This window comes from Salmo trutta, unplaced genomic scaffold (genome assembly GCF_901001165.1).
Source record: "Salmo trutta unplaced genomic scaffold, fSalTru1.1, whole genome shotgun sequence".
NCBI classification, from domain to species: domain Eukaryota; kingdom Metazoa; phylum Chordata; class Actinopteri; order Salmoniformes; family Salmonidae; genus Salmo; species Salmo trutta.
In genome coordinates, this window is record NW_021822597.1 from 411491 (window position 1) to 435365 (window position 23875).

General features: G+C 42.0%; 2 protein-coding genes and 1 long non-coding RNA gene across 3 annotated transcripts in view; 1 reads left to right on the top strand and 2 right to left on the bottom strand.

The window, feature by feature from the left end:
- Positions 1-9079, bottom strand: part of LOC115182851 (tripartite motif-containing protein 16-like) — a 12905-nt gene extending 3826 nt beyond the window's left edge. The window contains exons 1-2 of the mRNA XM_029744260.1: positions 8386-9079; positions 7858-7953 (exon numbers count right to left, since the gene is read on the bottom strand). Of these exons, the coding sequence (XP_029600120.1) occupies positions 7858-7953; positions 8386-8982 (693 nt within the window). The 5' untranslated portion in view covers positions 8983-9079. The remainder of the gene's footprint in view (positions 1-7857; positions 7954-8385) is intronic.
- On the bottom strand, positions 1221-2727 carry LOC115182852 (uncharacterized). The gene is made up of 2 exons (XR_003873896.1): positions 2296-2727; positions 1221-1460 (listed from the first exon to the last, which is right to left on the bottom strand). It is a non-coding gene; the product is annotated as an uncharacterized LOC115182852 (long non-coding RNA).
- A 9031-nt stretch (positions 9080-18110) lies between the features above and the next one.
- On the top strand, positions 18111-21527 carry LOC115182853 (stonustoxin subunit beta-like; the record flags this gene model as incomplete). The annotated part of the gene is made up of 4 exons (XM_029744261.1): positions 18111-18184; positions 19794-19967; positions 20464-20510; positions 20957-21527. Coding segments are annotated over 4 exons (822 nt in total), but the record flags the coding sequence as incomplete, so codon positions are not given.
- Positions 21528-23875: the final 2348 nt, after the last annotated feature.

Sequence of the window (23875 nt, forward strand, 5' to 3'; positions counted from 1 at the left end):
TAGACAACCTGGACCCCTACAAATCAGCTGGGCTAGACAACCTGGACCCCTACAAATCAGCTGGGCTAGACAACCTGGACCCCTACAAATCAGCTGGGCTAGACAACCTGGACCCCTACAAATCAGCTGGACTAGACAACCTGGACCCCTACAAATCAGCTGGACTAGACAACCTGGACCCCTACAAATCAGCTGGACTAGACAACCTGGACCCCTACAATCAGCTGGACTAGACAACCTGGACCCCTACAAATCAGCTGGACTAGACAACCTGGACCCCTACAAATCAGCTGGACTAGACAACCTGGACCCCTACAAATCAGCTGGGCTAGACAACCTGGACCCCTACAAATCAGCTGGGCTAGACAACCTGGACCCCTACAAATCAGCTGGGCTTGACAACCTGGACCCCTACAAATCAGCTGGACTAGAAAATCTTGACCCCTACAAATCAGCTGGACTAGAAAATCTGGACCCTCTCTTTCTAAACATATCCCCACCACTGTTCAACCTCTCGTTTGCATCGTCTGAGATCTCCAAACATTGGAAAGCTGCCGCGGTCATCCCCCTCTTCAAAGGGGGAGACACTCTAGACCCAAACTGCTACAGACCTATATCCATCCTGCCCTGCCTTTCTTAGGTCTTCAAAAGCAAAGTTAAGAAACAGATTACCGACCATTTCCAATCCCACCGTACCTTCTCCGCTATGCAATCTAGTTTCAGAGCTGGTCACGCAGTGTTGTATGGCATTGGAAATGGTTGATAATCTGTTTGTGTGTTCTAGGCTACCCTACCCTAGAATTAGGGTTCAGGATAAAATAGGTTATACGTAGGGTTAGAGTTTCTGTACAGCACTTTGTGACATCTGCTGATGTAAAAAGGACTTTATAAATACATTTGATTGATTGTTAGGTTTCAGGGTATTTAAAGAGATAAACTGTATGGCTTTATATCTCTCTTGCTCCTCCCTGTGGTCTTCTGTGGGAACTACATACCTCATTCACCACACTTGATAGGCTCATAATCTGAGGTAGCAACTGAGTCAGAGACACAAATCAATGATCTCCACCAATCCATTAGGTTTAACAACTCAGTGAACCTGCGCAGCATTCTCTCTATTTGATGTCTACGAACCAACAGATTTCAACGATTATCATATTACCCAGCAGCCATTTAAAAACAAATATAAAAATAGGTTATTTCTTTTTTTTCTTCTTCTTACTGTTTAAATCGGCCACATCTTGAAAAAGAGAACAGGGACATGCGATTTGTTGAGAATTTACACCTTTTTATATATATAAAAAATATATATACAGTTAACCATGACCAGAACATGTTTAACGTTTGAAGGCTTTGCGCCAACCATCCATGTAGGTCACTACAATCTATAACCAGGTGAACAGTGAGCTTCCTCACCAAGTAGCTGTAACCTAGTTAATAATAAGTTACCTGAGGTAAACCTACAAGGTTAGTTAATAATAAGTTACCTGAGGTAAACCTACAAGGATAGTTAATAATAAGTTACCTGAGGTAAACCTACAAGGATAGTTAATAATAAGTTACCTGAGGTAAACCTACAAGGTTAGTTAATAATAAGTTACCTGAGGTAAACCTACAAGGATAGTTAATAATAAGTTACCTGAGGTAAACCTACAAGGATAGTTAATAATAAGTTACCTGAGGTAAACCTACCAGGATAGTTAATAATAAGTTACCTGAGGTAAACCTGCAAGGATAGTTAATAATAAGTTACCTGAGGTAAACCTACAAGGATAGTTAATAATAAGTTACCTGAGGTAACCTACAAGGATAGTTAATAATAAGTTACCTGAGGTAAACCTACACGGATAGTTAATAATAAGTTACCTGAGGTAAACCTACAAGGTTAGTTAATAATAAGTTACCTGAGGTAAACCTACAAGGTTAGTTAATAATAAGTTACCTGAGGTAAACCTACAAGGATAGTTAATAATAAGTTACCTGAGGTAAACCTACAAGGATAGTTAATAATAAGTTACCTGAGGTAAACCTACAAGGTTAGTTAATAATAAGTTACCTGAGGTAAACCTACAAGGATAGTTAATAATAAGTTACCTGAGGTAAACCTACAAGGATAGTTAATAATAAGTTACCTGAGGTAAACCTACAAGGATAGTTAATAATAAGTTACCTGAGGTAAACCTACAAGGATAGTTAATAATAAGTTAACTGAGGTAAACCTACAAGGATAGTTAATAATAAGTTACCTGAGGTAAACCTACAAGGATAGTTTATAATAAGTTACCTGAGGTAAACCTACAAGGTTAACGCGGGCTGGAAGAGAATTACTTCAAAACCACAGCAAACAGCTGGGATATATAGTAATATTATATATATAATATTATATCACTGGGCTCCTCTGTGCTAACAAACCCTGTGTACCACCCCTCCCCTGTTTAACCTTGAATTTCGTTCAGAAAAACACTTCCACATTTAGCAAAACGAACCAACTCTTTACGGATCTGTTCGGTGGTAATAAACGGAGGCAGATTAGACACCACTACTCTTGTCGAAATCAGCACCAACACAACCCCTCACATAAATCATACTGGTAACTAGCCGGGTAACAAGACTCACCTTTTACATTACCACAACCACCGCCTTGTTCATTCTGGATACAGAGTGTATATGTTCCTCTCCCACCTGTTCACCGACCAGGATCAATAATTCCTCCACACCATTCTGGATACAGAGTGTATATGTTCCTCTCCCACCTGTTCACCGACCAGGATCAATAATTCCTCCACACCATTCTGGATACAGAGTGTATATGTTCCTCTCCCACCTGTTCACCGACCAGGATCAATAATTCCTCCACACCATTATGGATACAGAGTGTATATGTTCCTCTCCCACCTGTTCACCGACCAGGATCAATAATTCCTCCACACCATTCTCCACAACGCACCTGAAGAGACAGCGTTTCTTCTCCACTCGGTTGAGGACATCAAACTACCCTACTCCCCCCTCAACTCTAACCGATAAACAGCGGAAACCAATAAACAAACACTCCCACCATGAGAAAATACATTTGGAAAATAGGCAAAAGAATAGCTGCACTCTTCACGAACGACAAAACCTCACGTTACCTTCTTCTTCTTCTTCTATGGTATAATGGCGGTCCTCAAACCAACGTTAAAGGAGCATGGCGCCTCCTACTGTGCTGGAGTGTGTTCAATCACGGTTTACACCATTTCTAAATCCTCCTACCTAACTCAGTACTTCTGAGAAAATATAAAAGAGTCCTAGTAACTTCTAATAGACCCTCCCCCATCCCCCAAATCCCTTCCAAACCCCCATCCAACCCCGTCCAACCTCAATGACCCTACACTTCAATCTTTCCCTCTCTTCAACATCGTTACAACAATATAACAACACATGCTCCACCGTTTCATTGACAATACCCTCCAGACACAAACCATTCACATGCTGCCAACCAGATGGAAGGACCAGTTCAATGTACAATGTCCTAAACACAATCGAGGAAACACCACCTCTTCCTTCCTAATCTGACCTTTGAACCTTGGTCCACCGACCTTTCTTTGGAGGGCATATAAATGCCGTCCCTTGTGCTCAGAGTCCCGTCTCTTCTCCCACACATCTATCAAAATGTCTCTGATCTCACATTTGTCCTCACCTCTACCCAGTGGAACATTAATATATATTATATCTTGTTTTAAAGTTATTTTAGCTAACGAGTCTACAATTTCATTCCATTCCACACCTGAATGTGCTGGGACCCAGCAGAATCTCACTACTAGACCCATTCTCTCAATTCTCCATAATAACATTAATACCTCCAATAGTAGGTCACTCCTAATAGATTTACCAGATGATAAACTATTCAATACAGACAGAGAATCTGAGGATACTATAATTCTAACAGGCTGTACGTCCTCCACCCACTGGAGGACAACTATTATCACCAACAGTTCAACTGAGTACACTGACAGTTCATCTGTTAGTCTTCTACATATCTGCACATCACATTCAGGAAGGTAAACACCTGCTCCTGTGTGCCCACTATCTGGGCCCTTGGATCCATCTGTGAAAAAAGGTAAAAAAGCATAACAACTTCTACCAATGTAATTGTCAACCAGTTTCCCTTCATCACTGACTTCTGACCCAATCTTTCCTTTTGTCTACCAAGGTTAGATCAACAACAGGATCTGGGAGTAACCATGGAGGAACATCCCCTATCACCACAGAAAAGGGCCAACCTCCAACTCCCTGAAACCACTCTCATCAGCAAGCTTTCCAACTGTCCAACCAAAACCACTGCCTTGTCTACTAGTATATTCCCAACAGTCATCTAGAACAGTAGCAGTGGGATGCTCAACCTCACAGCCTTTCAACCCAATAAGATAATGACAATTTATTACGTCGTATATCCAAAGGCATCTCACCTGCCTCAACTGGACTATAATATAAATCCATGATATTTTGTGATACAAAATGGGAAAAGGGGAAATTATGATAATACTAAAAAACACCCTTCTAACTAACACTACACTCATTAAACCCACTACCCCATTCCACTACTTTGACCATATCTGCTCCTGCACCAGGCCAAGTAACCCTACACTCATTAAAACCCACTACCCCATTCCACTACTTTGACCCTATTGCTCCTGCACCAGGCCAACTATTAACCCTACACTCATTAAAACCCACTACCCCATTCCACCTACTTGGACCATATCTGCTCCTGCACCAGGCCAAGTAACCTACACACTCATTAAAACCCACTACCCCATTCCACTACTTTGACCCTATCTGCTCCTGCACCAGGCCAACTAACCCTACACTCATAAAACCCACTACCCCATTCCACTACTTTGACCCCTATCTGCTCCTGCACCAGGCCAACTAACCCTAACCTCATATAAAACCCACTACCCCATTCCACTACTTTGACCTATCTGCTCCTGCACCAGGCCAACTAACCCTACACTCATTAAAACCCACTACCCCCATTCCACTACTTTGACCCTATCTGCTCCTGCACCAGCCAACTACCTACACTCATTAAACCACGACCAGCAGCCCATCCTACTACGTTGACCCTGCTATCTGCTCCTGCACCATGCCAACTAACCACACACTCATTAAAACCCACTACCCCATTCCACTACTTTGACCCTATCTGCTCCTGCACCAGGCCAACTAACCCTACACTCATTAAAACCCACTACCCCTTCCACTACTTTGACCCTATCTGCTCCTGCACAGGCCAACTAACCCTACAGTCATAAAACCCACTACCCCATTTCCACTACTTTGACCCTATCTGCTCCGCACCATGCCAACTATAAACCCTGACATCTCATTAAAACCCACTACCACCATTCCACTACTTTGACCCCAATCTGGCTCCTGCGACCCAGGCCAACTAAGCCTAACTCATTAAAACCCACTACCCCCATTCCACTACTTTGACCCCTTATCTGCTCCTGCACCAGGTCCAACTAACCCTACACTCATTAAAACCTACTACCCTCCATTCCACTACTTTGACCTCTATCTGCTCCTGCACCAGGCCAACTAACCCTACACTCATTAAAACCCACTACCCCCATTCCACTACTTTGACCCTATCTGCTCCTGCACCAGGCCAACTAACCCTACACTCATTAAAACCCACTACCCCATTCCACTACTTTGACCCTATCTGCTCCTGCACCAGGCCAACTAACCCTACACTCATTAAAACCCACTACCCCATTCCACTACTTTGACCCTATCTGCTCCTGCACCAGGCCAACTAACCCTACACTCATTAAAACCCACTACCCCAATTCCACTACTTTGACCCTATCTGCTCCTGCACCAGGCCAACTAACCCTACACTCATTAAAACCCACTACCCCATTCCACTACTTTGACCCTATCTGCTCCTGCACCAGGCCAACTAACCCTACACTCATTAAAACCCACTACCCCATTCCACTACTTTGACCCTATCTGCTCCTGCACCAGGCCAACTAACCCTACACTCATTAAAACCCACTACCCCATTCCACTACTTTGACCCTATCTGCTCCTGCACCAGGCCAACTAACCCTACACTCATTAAAACCCACTACCCCCATTCCACTACTTTGACCCTATCTGCTCCTGCACCAGGCCAACTAACCCTACACTCATTAAAACCCACTACCCCCATTCCACTACTTTGACCCTATCTGCTCCTGCACCAGGCCAACTAACCCTACCCTCATTAAAACCCACTACCCCATTCCACTACTTTGACCCTATCTGCTCCTGCACCAGGCCAACTAACCCTACACTCATTAAAACCCACTACCCCCATTCCACTACTTTGACCCTATCTGCTCCTGCACCAGGCCAACTAACCCTACACTCATTAAAACCCACTACCCCATTCCACTACTTTGACCCTATCTGCTCCTGCACCAGGCCAACTAACCCTACACTCATTAAACCCCACTACCCCATTCCACTACTTTGACCCTATCTGCTCCTGCACCAGGCCAACTAACCCTACACTCATTAAAACCCACTACCCCCATTCCACTACTTTGACCCTATCTGCTCCTGCACCAGGCCAACTAACCCTACACTCATTAAAACCCACTACCCCATTCCACTACTTTGACCCTATCTGCTCCTGCACCAGGCCAACTAACCCTACACTCATTAAAACCCACTACCCCCATTCCACTACTTTGACCCTATCTGCTCCTGCACCAGGCCAACTAACCCTACACTCATTAAAACCCACTACCCCCATTCCACTACTTTGACCCTATCTGCTCCTGCACCAGGCCAACTAACCCTACACTCATTAAAACCCACTACCCCATTCCACTACTTTGACCCTATCTGCTCCTGCACCAGGCCAACTAACCCTACACTCATTAAAACCCACTACCCCATTCCACTACTTTGACCCTATCTGCTCCTGCACCAGGCCAACTAACCCTACACTCATTAAAAACCCACTACCCCATTCCACTACTTTGACCCTATCTGCTCCTGCACCAGGCCAACTAACCCTACACTCATTAAAACCCACTACCCCATTCCACTACTTTGACCCTATCTGCTCCTGCACCAGGCCAACTAACCCTACACTCATTAAAACCCACTACCCCATTCCACTACTTTGACCCTATCTGCTCCTGCACCAGGCCAACTAACCCTACACTCATTAAAACCCACTACCCCATTCCACTACTTTGACCCTATCTGCTCCTGCACCAGGCCAACTAACCCTACACTCATTAAAACCCACTACCCCCCATTCCACTACTTTGACCCTATCTGCTCCTGCACCAGGCCAACTAACCCTACACTCATTAAAACCCACTACCCCCATTCCACTACTTTGACCCTATCTGCTCCTGCACCAGGCCAACGGCCTGGGAGGACGGGACACCACCACTCAACACACCCTGGAACTCTTCTGAAGTCAAATCTAGTATGACCAAATACTTCTCTGCAGCTGCCACCAAAACATATTTTATTCTGAGATTTACATTCCATTTCTGCGGTACAGTTGATAACCATTTGCTATGAACACTAAGAAGCCAACCTTACTGAAGCATATATCACTGGTTGGCCCGTCCCTCTGTGCTGTCACAGATCTACTACTCACAGGGATCCTCTCAGGATCCCTCAGCCTTGACCCATCCTCCTCTACTTTCTTCACTGCCTCAGCAGTGACAACCTGTTCCCAACAGTGGGGTCAGTGGGATTGGATAGTGGCCCCTCTACCTCTCTCTCTCTTTCTCTCTCTCTCTGACTGGAGGAGACAGGTGAAATGGTGTGTCTCCTCTGGTCAACAATACTCACCTTGAAAGACTCAACAGCCTGTTGGAGCTCCTTCAGCTCCTTCTCTCTCTCCTGGAATCTCTGCTGGACCTTCTGTTGACTCATCCCCAGCTGCCTCTGTGGAGAATCACTCTTCAATGAGCTATCAAGCTTTATTAGTCCAGTAGATCAATAGTATAGTAATGTGACATAGGGCCCATAGAGAGGAAGGTCTAAAAAATGGATGGTCCATTTACTAAATTATATTTATTTGTTGCTATGTGAATGATTATAGTTTTTATGGTAGGACTACATGTATCAACAGGTTGAGACTGAACTTTGGACTCATAAAAGGCCATTCAGAATGATAATAGTGTTTGACATTATAAAATGGTGATACATCTGGAGAATCTGGGTTGACATATCAATATACTCAAGGTTTGTGTTCATATTTGTTCTGCTGAGGATCAATTTCATTTCAATGATCTCATATTCAAACAGCCTTAGTTCCTACTGTATCTTTAATTCTTTGTTTATCAGACAGTCACCAACAAGTTGTTCTGGTCTTACCTGTTTCTCAGTCCTCTCTGCTGCAGCTGACACTGTATCATGGCTTTTATGTTCATCCATTGTACACAGATAACAGATACACTGCTGATCGGTACGACAGTAAACCTCCAGCAGTTTGTCATGATGAGAGCAGATCTTCTCCTGTAGTTGTGCGGTGGCTTTGACCAGCTTGTGCTTCTTCAAAGCAGGAGATTCATAGTGAGGTTGGAGGTGAGTCTCACAGTAAGAGGCCAGACATGCCAGACAGGACATGATGGCTTTCTGCTTTCTGGTCCCAGTGCAGAAATCACACGCCACATCTCCAGGTCCAGCATAGCACAGAGCAGGAGGGGGAGCAGCCTGGAGTCCTGTCTTCTTCAGTTTCTCCACCACCTCAGCCAACATGTTATTTTTACTCAGCGTAGGCCTCGGACTGAAGGTCTGTCTGCACTGAGGACAGCTATAGACCCCTTTCAGAACATCCTGATCCCAGCAGCCATCAATACAGCTCCTACAGTAACTGTGTCCACAGGGGATGGTGACTGGTTCCTTCAGTAGATCCAGACAGACAGAACAACAGAACTGGTCCTGGTCCAGCAGAACTCCCTGTTGAGCCATTTGGACGGTTGTTCACTCTCACACAGACAGACGACACAGAGACTCAGATCAGTTTTGTTTCCTCAGAAGAGAGTTTGTGAAGGGGGATGGACCTCCTGGTTCTGCCAGAGGGGTGGGGTTAGAGGGAGGGAGGGAGGGGTTAGAGGAATGCAGGAAGAGAGAGAGGAACTGCAAGCAACATCAAGAGGGAGACAAATAGTTTTGTTCTAATGTTAGAGCCCTTAACATATAAATAGTGTTAACCCAGTATCAGTATCAATAGTGTTAACCCAGTATCAGTATCAATAGTGTTAACCCAGTATCAGTATCAATAGTGTTAACCCAGTATCAGTATCAATAGTGTTAACCCAGTATCAGTATCAATAGTGTTAACCCAGTATCAGTATAAATAGTGTTAACCCAGTATCAGTATTAATAGGGTTAACCCAGTATCAGTATCAATAGGGTTAACCCAGTATCAGTATTAATAGTGTTAACCCAGTATCAGTATCAATAGGGTTAACCCAGTATCAGTATCAATAGGGTTAACCCAGTATCAGTATCAATAAGGTTAACCCAGTATCAGTATTAATAGTGTTAACCCAGTATCAGTATTAATAGTGTTAACCCAGTATCAGTATTAATAGTGTTAACCCAGTGTCAGTATTAATAGTGTTAACCCAGTGTCAGTATTACTAGTGTTAACCCAGTATTAGTATCAATAGGGTTAACCCAGTATCAGTATCAATAGTGTTAACCCAGTATCAGTATCAATAGTGTTAACCCAGTATCAGTATTAATAGTGTTAACCCAGTATCAGTATTAATAGGGTTAACCCAGTATCAGTGTTAATAGTGTTAATCCAGTATCAGTAGGGTTAACCCAGTATCAGTATCAATAGGGTTAACCCAGTATCAGTATCAATAGGGTTAACCCAGTATCAGTATTAATAGTGTTAACCCAGTATCAGTATTAATAGTGTTAACCCAGTATCAGTATTAATAGTGTTAACCCAGTGTCAGTATTACTAGTGTTAACCCAGTATTAGTATCAATAGGGTTAACCCAGTATCAGTATCAATAGTGTTAACCCAGTATCAGTATCAATAGGGTTAACCCAGTATCAGTATTAATAGTGTTAACCCAGTATCAGTATCAATAGGGTTAACCCAGTATCAGTATCAATAGTGTTAACCCAGTATCAGTGTTAATAGTGTTAACCCAGTATCAGTATTAATAGGGTTAACCCAGTATCAGTATCAATAGTGTTAACCCAGTATCAGTATCAATAGTGTTAACCCAGTATCAGTATCAATAGTGTTAACCCAGTATCAGTGTTAATAGTGTTAACCCAGTATCAGTATAAATAGTGTTAACCCAGTATCAGTATTAATAGGGTTAACCCAGTATCAGTGTTAATAGTGTTAATCCAGTATCAGTAGGGTTAACCCAGTATCAGTATCAATAGGGTTAACCCAGTATCAGTATCAATAGGGTTAACCCAGTATCAGTATTAATAGTGTTAACCCAGTATCAGTATTAATAGTGTTAACCCAGTATCAGTATTAATAGTGTTAACCCAGTGTCAGTATTACTAGTGTTAACCCAGTATTAGTATCAATAGGGTTAACCCAGTATCAGTATCAATAGTGTTAACCCAGTATCAGTATCAATAGGGTTAACCCAGTATCAGTATCAATAGTGTTAACCCAGTATCAGTATCAATAGGGTTAACCCAGTATCAGTATTAATAGTGTTGACCCAGTATCAGTATCAATAGTGTTAACCCAGTATCAGTATGAATAGGGTTAACCCAGTATCAGTATCAATAGGGTTAACCCAGTATCAGTATCAATAGGGTTAACCCAGTATCAGTATAAATAGGGTTAACCCAGTATCAGTATCAATAGGGTTAACCCAGTATCAGTATTAATAGTGTTAACCCAGTATCAGTGTCAATAGTGTTAACCCAGTATCAGTAGGGTTAACCCAGTATCAGTATTAATAGTGTTAACCCAGTATCAGTATTTATAGTGTTAACCCAGTATCAGTGTTAATAGTGTTAACCCAGTATCAGTATTAATAGGGTTAACCCAGTATCAGTATAAATAGGGTTAACCCAGTATCAGTATCAATAGGGTTAACCCAGTATCAGTATAAATAGGGTTAACCCAGTATCAGTATCAATAGGGTTAACCCAGTATCAGTATTAATAGTGTTAACCCAGTATCAGTATTAATAGGGTTAACCCAGTATCAGTATAAATAGGGTTAACCCAGTATCAGTGTTAACAGGGTTAACCCAGTATCAGTATCAATAGGGTTAACCCAGTATCAGTATCAATAGGGTTAACCCAGTATCAGTATTAATAGTGTTAACCCAGTATCAGTATTAATAGGGTTAACCCAGTATCAGTATAAATAGGGTTAACCCAGTATCAGTGTTAACAGGGTTAACCCAGTATCAGTATCAATAGGGTTAACCCAGTATCAGTATCAATAGGGTTAACACAGTATCAGTATCAATAGTGTTAACCCAGTATCAGTATTAATAGGGTTAACCCAGTATCAGTATCAATAGGGTTAACCCAGTATCAGTATTAATAGGGTTAACCCAGTATCAGTATCAATAGGGTTAACCCAGTATCAGTATCAATAGGGTTAACACAGTATCAGTATCAATAGTGTTAACCCAGTATCAGTATTAATAGGGTTAACCCAGTATCAGTATCAATAGGGTTAACCCAGTATCAGTATTAATAGGGTTAACCCAGTATCAGTATCAATAGGGTTAACCCAGTATCAGTATTAATAGGGTTAACCCAGTATCAGTATCAATAGTGTTAACCCAGTATCAGTATCAATAGTGTTAACCCAGTATCAATTGTGTTAACCCAGTATCAGTATCAATAGTGTTAACCCAGTATCAATAGTGTTAACCCAGTATCAGTATTAATAGGGTTAACCCAGTATCAGTATAAATAGTGTTAACCCAGTATCAGTATCAATAGTGTTAACCCAGTATCAGTAGGGTTAACCCAGTATCAGTATTAATAGTGTTAACCCAGTATCAGTGTCAATAGTGTTAACCCAGTATCAGTAGGGTTAACCCAGTATCAGTATTAATAGTGTTAACCCAGTATCAGTATCAATAGGGTTAACCCAGTATCAGTATCAATAGGGTTAACCCAGTCTCAGTATTAATAGTGTTAACCCAGTATCAGTATAAATAGTGTTAACCCAGTATCAGTATACATAGTGTTAACCCAGTATCAGTATTAATAGGGTTAACCCAGTATTAGTATAACTAGGTTTAACCCAGTATCAGTATTAATAGTGTTAACCCAGTATCAGTATTAATAGTGTTAACCCAGTATCAGTATCAATAGTGTTAACCCAGTATCAGTATTAATATTGTTAACCCAGTATCAGTATTAATAGTGTTAACCCAGTATCAGTGTTAATAGTGTTAACCCAGTATCAGTATAAATAGGGTTAACCCAGTATCAGTATACATAGTGTTAACCCAGTATCAGTCTAAATAGTGTTAACCCAGTATCAGTATCAATAGGGTTAACCCAGTATCAGTATCAATAGGGTTAACCCAGTATCAGTATCAATAGGGTTAACCCAGTATCAGTGTTAATAGTGTTAACCCAGTATCAGTATTAATAGGGTTAACCCAGTATCAGTATCAATAGTGTTAACCCAGTATCAGTATCAATAGTGTTAACCCAGTATCAGTATCAATAGGGTTAACCCAGTATCAGTATCAATAGGGTTAACCCAGTATCAGTATCAATAGTGTTAACCCAGTATCAGTATCAATAGGGTTAACCCAGTATCAGTATCAATAGGGTTAACCCAGTATCAGTATTAATAGTGTTAACCCAGTATCAGTATCAATAGGGTTAACCCAGTATCAGTATCAATAGGGTTAACCCAGTATCAGTATTAATAGTGTTAACCCAGTATCAGTATCAATAGTGTTAACCCAGTATCAGTATCAATAGGGTTAACCCAGTATCAGTATTAATAGTGTTAACCCAGTATCAGTATACATAGTGTTAACCCAGTATCAGTATACATAGTGTTAACCCAGTATCAGTATTAATAGGGTTAACCCAGTATCAGTATCAATAGGGTTAACCCAGTATCAGTATCAATAGGGTTAACCCAGTATCAGTATCAATAGGGTTCACCCAGTATCAGTATTAAGTGTTAACCCAGTATCAGTATAAATAGTGTTAACCCAGTATCAGTATAAACAGGGTTAACCCAGTATCAGTATCAATAGGGTTAACCCAGTATCAGTATCAATAGTGTTAACCCAGTGTCAGTATAAATAGTGTTAACCCAGTATCAGTATCAATAGTGTTAACCCAGTATCAATATCAATAGGGTTAACCCAGTATCAGTATCAATAGTGTTAACCCAGTATCAGTATAAATAGTGTTGACCCAATATCAGTAATAGTAGACTGTTAGGAGGGTTTTACTGTCATTCACTATACTAACATTACACCAACCTGTCTCAGTAGTAGTAGACTGTTAGGAGGGTTTTACTGTCATTCACTATACTAACATTACACCAACCTGTCTCAGTAGTAGTAGACTGTTAGGAGGGTTTTACTGTCATTCACTATACTAACATTACACCAACCTGTCTCAGTAGTAGTAGACTGTTAGGAGGGTTTTACTGTCATTCACTATACTAACATTACACCAACGTGTCTCAGTAGTAGTAGACTGTTAGGAGTGTTTTACTGTCATTCACTATACTAACATTACACCAACCTGTCTCAGTAGTAGTAGACTGTTAGGAGGGTTTTACTGTCCTTCACTATACTAACATTACACCAACCTGTCTCAGTAGTAGTAGACTGTTAGGAGGGTTTTACTGTCATTCACTATACTAACATTACACCAACCTGTCTCAGTAGTAGTAGACTGTTAGGAGGGTTTTACTGTCCTTCACTATACTAACATTACACCAACCTGTCTCAGTAGTAGTAGACTGTTAGGAGGGTTTTACTGTCATTCACTATACTAACATTACACCAACCTGTCTCAGTAGTAGTAGACTGTTAGGAGGGTTTTACTGTCATTCACTATACTAACATTACACCAACCTGTCTCAGTAGTAGTAGACTGTTAGGAGGGTTTTACTGTCATTCACTATACTAACATTACACCAACCTGTCTCAGTAGTAGTAGACTGTTAGGAGGGTTTTACTGTCATTCACTATACTAACATTACACCAACCTGTCTCAGTAGTAGTAGACTGTTAGGAGGGTTTTACTGTCCTTCACTATACTAACATTACACCAACCTGTCTCAGTAGTAGTAGACTGTTAGGAGTGTTTTACTGTCATTCACTATACTAACATTACACCAACCTGTCTCAGTAGTAGTAGACTGTTAGGAGGGTTTTACTGTCATTCACTATACTAACATTACACCAACCTGTCTCAGTAGTAGTAGACCGTTAGGAGGGTTTTACTGTCCTTCACTATACTAACATTACACCAACCTGTCTCAGTAGTAGTAGTAGACTGTTAGGAGAGTTTTACTGTCATTCACTATACTAACATTACACCAACATGTCTCAGTAGTAGTAGACTGTTAGGAGGGTTTTACTGTCATTCACTATACTAACATTACACCAACCTGTCTCAGTAGTAGTAGACCGTTAGGAGGGTTTTACTGTCCTTCACTATACTAACATTACACCAACCTGTCTCAGTAGTAGTAGTAGACTGTTAGGAGAGTTTTACTGTCATTCACTATACTAACATTACACCAACATGTCTCAGTAGTAGTAGACTGTTAGGAGGGTTTTACTGTCATTCACTATACTAACATTACACCAACCTGTCTCAGTAGTAGTAGACTGTTAGGAGGGTTTTACTGTCCTTCACTATTGTTGAGATTTCTAGCTCACTCAGGAAAAGAAAAATATATATATAAATAGATAAAAGAGAAGCAAATGGGTCTGATGTGTTCAGTTAAATGGGGAACGAGTGATTTCTTTAAGTTTCTTAGATGCTCAGATATGTTACGTTATGTGCGCATGCGCAGCTTCACTAGAGACTTAAATTACAGCACCTGGTAATCACTTCACCGTAGACAATCATCAGGAGCACACAGCCCGTTGGTATGTAACTGCGAACTACTCAGTCTAGCATTGATGTTTAAGTCACTTATATGTTTGTGCACTGAACGTTTACCTCACTGTGTCGGTGTTAGTTGGCCGGGAGTAACTTGTAGCTCGCTGGGTGCGGTAGCTCAGCGAACCAGATGCTATATAGCATTAGGCTATTATTATCAGCCATTTGCATTGTGCTGTTCGGAGCACTCTGCTGGTTTCTGGTGGCGGTGGTGATAGCGGTGGTTTGGTTCGGTGATCCATGGTGGAGTGCCGCATTATGTTGCGTTTGTGTGTAAATCCTTTGGACGAGGCATGTGGTGGCATGGATTCTGTGTCCTGTGACAGCGTCCATAGCAACCTGTGACGGCAGAGTCACTGTGCGCATGCTCCTCTGGCGCTGGGCATTCTGGGTGATGTAGTCTGTGCTGTTTTAAGCCAGATTCGCCACATCTTTCATGGTGTTGCAGGCTTATTTGATTTATTATTTACATTATTATTATATTACTTGAATAATATACTAAATAATATATCTGAATAATATATTGTCATTACTTGTTTGTTGTATTTCAGGTTTATGACCTGTGGTCATTTTGATTTAAAATAAAATAAAGGACAAAACACGAGTCATGACATTGTGTGCTTTCTGGTGAGCCTTTTCGGAGGGCTAAATAACGAAAATCCGAACAGTCACACCAGTCTGTAATGCATTATGAAAACATTTATACAGTTAGTTTAGAGAGTAAATTATTATAATTTAACACTTTATAACATTCGTTTAGTACTGTAGGCATTAAAACAGATGTAATATTAATATCCTCTGTGTTATTTCTAGATTAAGATGAGCTTGCTGTGATTTGCCAACGTGAACTCAAATCTAATCTAAAGAAGAAGTTTCAATGTGTATTTGAGGGGATCGCTAAACAAGGAAACCCAACACTTCTCAATAAGATCTACACAGAGCTCTACATCACAGAGGGAGGAACAGGAGAGGTCAATAATGAACATGAGCTGAGACGGATTGAGACAACAACCAGGAAACAAGCAAGACCAGAGACTGCAATCAAATGTAACGACATCTTCAAACCCTTAACTGGACAAGACAAACTTATGAGAACTGTGCTGACAAAGGGAGTCGCTGGCATTGGAAAAACAGTCTCTGTGCAGAAGTTCATTCTGGACTGGGCTGAAGGAAAAGCAAATCAGGATGTCCAATTTGTATTTTCATTCCCTTTTCGGGAGCTGAATTTGATGAAAGAGGACAAACACACTTTCATTGAACTTCTCAATCACTTCTCAATGGAAACCAAACAATCAGGAATCTCCATCTACAACAAGTACAAAGTTCTGTTCATCTTTGATGGTCTGGATGAGTGCCGGCTGCCCCTAGACTTCCAGAATAACAAGATCTGTTGGGACGTCACAAAGTCAACCTCAGTGGACCTTTGTTCTGCTGACAAATCTCATCAAGGGAAATCTGCTTCCCTCTGCTCTCCTCTGGATAACTACTCGACCTGCAGCAGCCAATAGGATCCCTTCAGAGTGTGTTGACCAGCTGACAGAGGTACGAGGGTTCAATGACCCACAGAAGGAGGAGTACTTCAGGAAGAGATTCAGTGATGAGGACCTGGCCAACAGAATCATCTCACACATAAAGACATCAAGGAGCCTCCACATCATGTGCCACATTCCAGTCTTCTGTTGGATTTCTGCAACTGTCCTTGAACACATGCTGAAACATAAGAGAGAAGAGATGCCCAAGACTCTGACTGAGATGTACACACACCTTGTGGTGTTTCATACCAAACAGAAGAATGAAAAGTATCTTGGGAAAGAAGAGACAGGTCCACACTGGAATAAAAAGGGCATTCTGTCACTGGGAAAACTGGCTTTTCAACAGCTTGTGAAGGGCAATCTGATTTTCTATGAAGAAGACCTGAAAGAGGCTGGCATTGATGTCAATGAAGCCTCGGTGTACTCAGGATTGTGCACACAGCTCTTTAAAGAGGGATTTTCGCTGTACCAGGACAAGGTGTACTGCTTTGTTCATCTGAGCATTCAGGAGTTTCTGGCCGCTGTATATGTGTTCCTCTCATTCATCAACAACAATGAGAATCTAATGGCCGAACCGCAATCAACGTCCAGGAACCTTTCTGCGCTGTTCAGAGAGCCTAAAGTTTCTTTCTACAAGAGTGCTGTCGATAAAGCCTTACACAGTGAGACGGGAAACCTGGACCTGTTCCTCCGCTTCCTTCTGGGCCTCTCACTGGAGTCCAATCAGAAGCACTTCCGAGGTCTACTGACAAAGACAAGAAGTAGCTCAAAGACCCATGAAAAAACAGTCAAGTACATCAAGGAGAAGATCAGGGAGAATCCCTCTCCAGAGAGGTGCATCAATCTGTTCCACTGTCTGAATGAACTGAATGACCATTCTCTAGTGGAGGAGATCCAAAGCTACCTGAGATCAGGAAGTCTCTCAAAACCCAACCTGTCACCTGCACAGTGGTCAGCTCTGGTCTTTGTGTTGCTGACTTCAGAGAAGGAGCTGGATGTGTTTGACCTGAAGAAATACTCCAGATCAGAGGAAGGTCTTCTGAGGCTGCTGCCAGTGGTCAAAGCCTCCAGAGCTGTTCTGTGAGTACATAAAATGACATATAAAATTTTATCGTCAGGAAGAAATATTCAGGTTAAAGAAAAATATGCATTATAATATGTGTATAATATTATATTGAAAACATTGAATAAATGCATTGATTTTCACATTAGTATAACAATATGACCATACAACTCTAGTAGACAGAAGAAGAATCTATATGTTGTTTGGGAGAATTAACCAAATGCATCTGCCTTTGTCCTTCTACACTAAATTAACAATGTGTTTTAAGTCATGATCTCTTTGTCAGGCTGTCAGGCTGTCTAGTCACAGAGGAAGGCTGTGCTTCTCTGGTCTCAGCTCTGAGGTCAAACCCCTCACACCTGAGAGAGCTGGACCTGAGTAACAATGACCTGAAGGATTCAGGAGTGAAGCTGCTCTCTGCTGGACTGGAGGATCCCCACTGTAAACTGGAGACTCTGAGGTCAGTATTCCTGTAGTTGGTCAACAAGTGATAACTGTTCACCAGATCCACATGTGTTTACCAGGCACACATAGTCCACAGCATATGTGTTTGGACAGTGAAGCTTACAGTTTTAAATGTGGTGCTATGCTCCAGCATTTTGGATTTGAGATGTTTCATATTAGGTGACAGTACAGAATGTCACCTTTTATTTGAGGATAATGGTGAGAGGTTCGTATGTTTTGTTGTATCCTCTGTTATTGGTAATGGTGAGAGGTTAGCATGTTTTGTTGTATCCTCTGTTATTGGTAGTGGTGAGAGGTTAGCATGTTTTGCTGTATCCTCTGTTATTGGTAATGGTGAGAGGTTAGTATGTTTTGTTGTAGCCTCTGTTATTGGTAATGGTGAGAGGTTAGCATGTTTTGTTGTATCCTCTGTTATTGGTAATGGTGAGAGGTTAGCATGTTTTGTTGTGTCCTCTGTTATTGGTAATGGTGAGAGGTTAGCATGTTTTGTTGTAGCCTCTGTTATTGGTAATGGTGAGAGGTTAGCATGTTTTGTTGTAGCCTCTGTTATTGGTAATGGTGAGAGGTTAGCATGTTTTGTTGTAGCCTCTGTTATTGGTAATGGTGAGAGGTTAGCATGTTTTGTTGTAGCTTCTGTTTTTGGTAATGGTGAGAGGTTAGCATGTTTTGTTGTAGCCTCTGTTATTGGTAATGGTGAGAGGTTAGCATGTTTTGTTGTAGCCTCTGTTATTGGTAATGGTGAGAGGTTAGCATGTTTTGTTGTAGCCTCTGTTATTGGTAATGGTGAGAGGTTAGCATGTTTTGTTGTAGCCTCTGTTATTGGTAATGGTGAGAGGTTAGCATGTTTTGTTGTAGCCTCTGTTATTGGTAATGGTGAGAGGTTAGCATGTTTTGTTGTAGCCTCTGTTATTGGTAATGGTGAGAGGTTAGCATGTTTTGTTGTAGCCTCTGTAACTCTCTCACTCATTATGATTCATGATTCATTAATGATATTTCTCAATCATGGCAGTTACAGGTTTGATGTAGTAATTGTGTTCAAAGAATATGGGACCAAATACTAAACTTTTGACTACTTTAATACACTATGAGTTAATTGGTCAGAAAACATATGACTTCTTCAAATAGGGGGACTAGATACATAAAGTGCTTTCATTTTTCTAAATGGTGAAACAGAAATGTATGAAAATATCCTCAAATAAAAGGTGACATTATATACTGTCACCTCACATGAAACATTTGATCTGAAATCCAAAATGTTGGAGTTTAGAGCCACATTTAAAATGTTATCTTCACTGTCAAAATAGATATGGTGTGGACTGTATACTCAATACAATCTAAATCTGATACCTCACTGTCTGTCTTTTGACTGATACTGCTTTTAAACTGGTCTGGTCAGTCTACTCAAATATTTGTACTATATATGTTTCTATCTGCAGGCAATACTTTGATCATTTGTCATTTTTAATGATGATACATTAATTTACGAATAGATATGGAAGGTTTCAGGACACTGATATATCTGAATATGTTGAAGAAATATACTGCCACTATTTTCACCACCAAAGAATAGCAGTGTGATTTTAATATGATTTGACTCTTTGCAGGCTGTCAGGCTGTCTAGTCACAGAGGAAGGCTGTGCTTCTCTGGTCTCAGCTCTGAGGTCAAACCCCTCACACCTGAGAGAGCTGGATCTGAGCTACAATCACCCAGGAGACTCAGGAGTCAGACTGCTCTCTGCTGGACTGGAGGATCCACACTGCAGACTGGAGAAACTCAAGTATGTAGAGGGTTTATGTCAATGTTCATATCAGACATGTTGGATATGATTGTGTTTGTGTCTCCAGTGTGTGTGTGTGTGTGTGTGTGTGTGTGTGTAGCTCAGGTTCTCACACACACACACACACACACACACACACACACACACTAGACACACACACACAGTGGAGCCACACACACACTGGACACACACTGGACACACACACACACTGGACACACACACACTGGACACACACACACACACACACACACACACACAGGACACACACACACACACACACTGGAAAGACACACACGCTGGACACATACACTGGACACACATACACACAACCATTCTTACCAGCACCGTGTGTGTGTATCCAGTGTGTGTGTGTGTGAGTGTCCAGTGTGTGTGTGTGTGAGTGTCCAGTGTGTGTGTGTGTGTGTCCAGTGCGTGTGTGTGTGTGAGTTCAGGTGTATCCCTCAATGACTGTCTGTTTTTCTGCTTACCGCTACAGTGTGGAACATGGTGGAGAGAACAGAATGAAACCTGGGCTTAGAAAATGTGAGTGTTGACTGCTGTGAAGAATATGACTAAGAATAAGTCTTAATTCAAGTTAAGTCAAAGACCACCATCATTACTGACTTGGTCATAATAAATATCAGCTGTAGTTCTACAGAAGCACAAATCAGGGACACCAAAGTTTACAAAGAGTTGCTTTGACAATGTGTGTGGTGTGTTCGTGTTACATAAGAAATGTGTGTTCATGCATAAGTGAAAGTGTGTGTGTATATGTGTGTGTGTGTGTGTGTGTGTGTAATTAATGGGAATGAGTGTGTTTTATATTACCATAGTGTATAACATATGATCATTCAACAAGTCTCAAATTAGCTTAATTTCTCCTTTTGGTACCTAGAAACATCTACATTAAATTAATTAGTGAAAAGTGAGTTAACATTCTAATGTGAATGATGATGATTTCTAATATTGTGTCTGGTTTCATCCATCAGATGTCTGTGATCTCACACTGGACCCAAACACAGTAAACAGACACCTCTCTCTGTCTGAGGAGAACAGAAAGGTGACACGTAGGAGAGAGGAGCAGCCGTATCCTGATCACCCAGAGAGATTTGAGGTCTGGGGACAGGTGCTGTGTAGAGAGGGTCTGACTGGGCGCTGTTACTGGGAGGTAGAGTGGAGTGGGGGGGATGATATAGGAGTGACATATAAAGGAATCAGCAGGAGAGGATGGGGTGATGACTGTTGTCTTGGATACAGTGACAAGTCCTGGTGTCTGTTCTGCTCTGACAACAGTTACTCTGCCTGTCATAATAATAATTCCACTACCATAGACGTCCCCTCCTCCAGACCCCACAGAGTAGGAGTGTATCTGGACTGGCCAGCCGGCACTCTGTCCTTCTATAGAGCCTCCTCTGACACACTGACCCACCTGATCACATTCACCTCCACATTCACTGAGCCCCTCTATCCAGGGTTTGGGGTTTATGATGTTGGCGACTCAGTGTCCCTGAAATAATAACTGGACACACACACACACACACACACACACACACCACACACCACACCACACACACAAACCGGACATAAACTGGACATACACACATACTCGACACAAAATGGACACACACACACACACACACACTGGACACACACACACACTGAACACGTACACTGAACACACACACACACACTGGACACATACACACTGGACACAAACTGGACACACACACATACACACACACACACACTGAACACACACACACACTGAACACACACACACACTCAACACAGACACTGGGGACACACACACACTGGACACACACACACACTTGACACACACACACACACACACACACACACACTGGATATACACACACTCAACATACACACTGGACACACACACACTGGAAACAAATTGGACAAACACACACTCAACACACACACTGGACATAAACTGGACATACACACACACACACTGGACACAAAATAGACACACACACACACACTGGACACACACATACACTGGACACACACACACACACTGAACACACACACACACTGGGCACATACTCACACACTGAAACACACACACACTGGACACACACACTGAAACACACATACACTGGACACACACACTGGACACACTGAACACAAACACACACAGAAACACACACACACACACACACACACACTCACTGGACGCACACACACACACACACACACACTGGACACACACACACACACTGGACACACGCACACACACATACACTGGACTCACTGAACAAACACACACTCTGGACATACACACACACTGGACACACACACACACACACACACTGAACAAACACACACTCTGGACATACACACACACACACGCTGGCCACCCACTCAAACTGGACAAACACACAAACACTGGGCAAACACACTGGACACACACACACACTGGACCCACTGGACAAACACACACACTGGAAACACACACACGCTGTACACACACACACACACTGGACACACACACACACTGGACACACACACACTCACAGGACACACACACACTCACAGGACACACACACACTCACTGGGCACACACACACTCACTGGGCACACACACACACACACACTGGGCACACACACACACACTGGACACACACACACTCACTGGACACACACACACTCACTGGACACACACACACACACACACTCACTGGACACACACTGGATACACACACACAAACACACTGGATACACACACACACACACTGGATACACACACACACACACACACACACACACACTGGATACACACACACAAACACACTGGATACACATAAACAAACACACTGACACACATAATCACTGACACACACTGAACACACACACACACACACACACTGAACACACACACACACACACACACACACACACTGACACACATAAACACTGAAACACACACAATTGACAAACACACACTGGACACTCACACGTGTTAAATCAGTTTCTGGACCACAGGTTCTAGAACAGCTTCTATCCCAGTTCTATCAGCCTGTTAAATCAGTTTCTTGACCACAGGTTCTAGAACAGGTTCTATCCCAGTTCTATCTGCCTGTTAAATCAGTTTCTGGACCACAGGTTCTAGAACAGCTTCTATCCCAGTTCTATCTGCCTGTTAAATCAGTTTCTGGACCACAGGTTCTAGAACAGCTTCTATCCCAGTTCTATCTGACTGTTAAATCAGTTTCTGGACCACAGGTTCTAGAACAGCTTCTATCCCAGTTCTATCTGCCTGTTAAATCAGTTTCTGGACCACAGGTTCTAGAACAGCTTCTATCCCAGTGCTACCTGCCTGTTAAATCAGTTTCTGGACCACAGGTTCTAGAACAGCTTCTATCCCAGATCTATCTGGCTGTTAAATCCGTTTCTGGACCACAGGTTCTAGAACAGCTGCTATCCCAGTTCTATCTGCCTGTTAAATCAGTTTCTGGACCACAGGTTCTAGAACAGCTTCTATCCCAGTTCTATCTGCCTGTTAAATCAGTTTCTGGACCACAGGTTCTAGAACAGCTTCTATCCCAGTTCTATCTGCCTGTTAAATCAGTTTCTGGACCACAGGTTCTAGAACAGCTTCTATCCCAGTTCTATCTGCCTGTTAAATCAGTTTCTGGACCACAGGTTCTAGAACAGCTTCTATCCCAGGTCTATCTGCTTGTTAAATCATAAACCTAAACTGTTGTCATCAGACTATTACATCATGACTGAACCTTTTGGTTCCTTTTCTGATCTTTTACCACTTTGCATTTTTTATGATATATTTTACTGTTTGTGTTTGTACCACAGGAGGTTGGTGGGACCTTATTTAGGGAGGACAGGCTTGTAATGGCTGGAGTGGAATAAGTGGAATGGTATCAAAC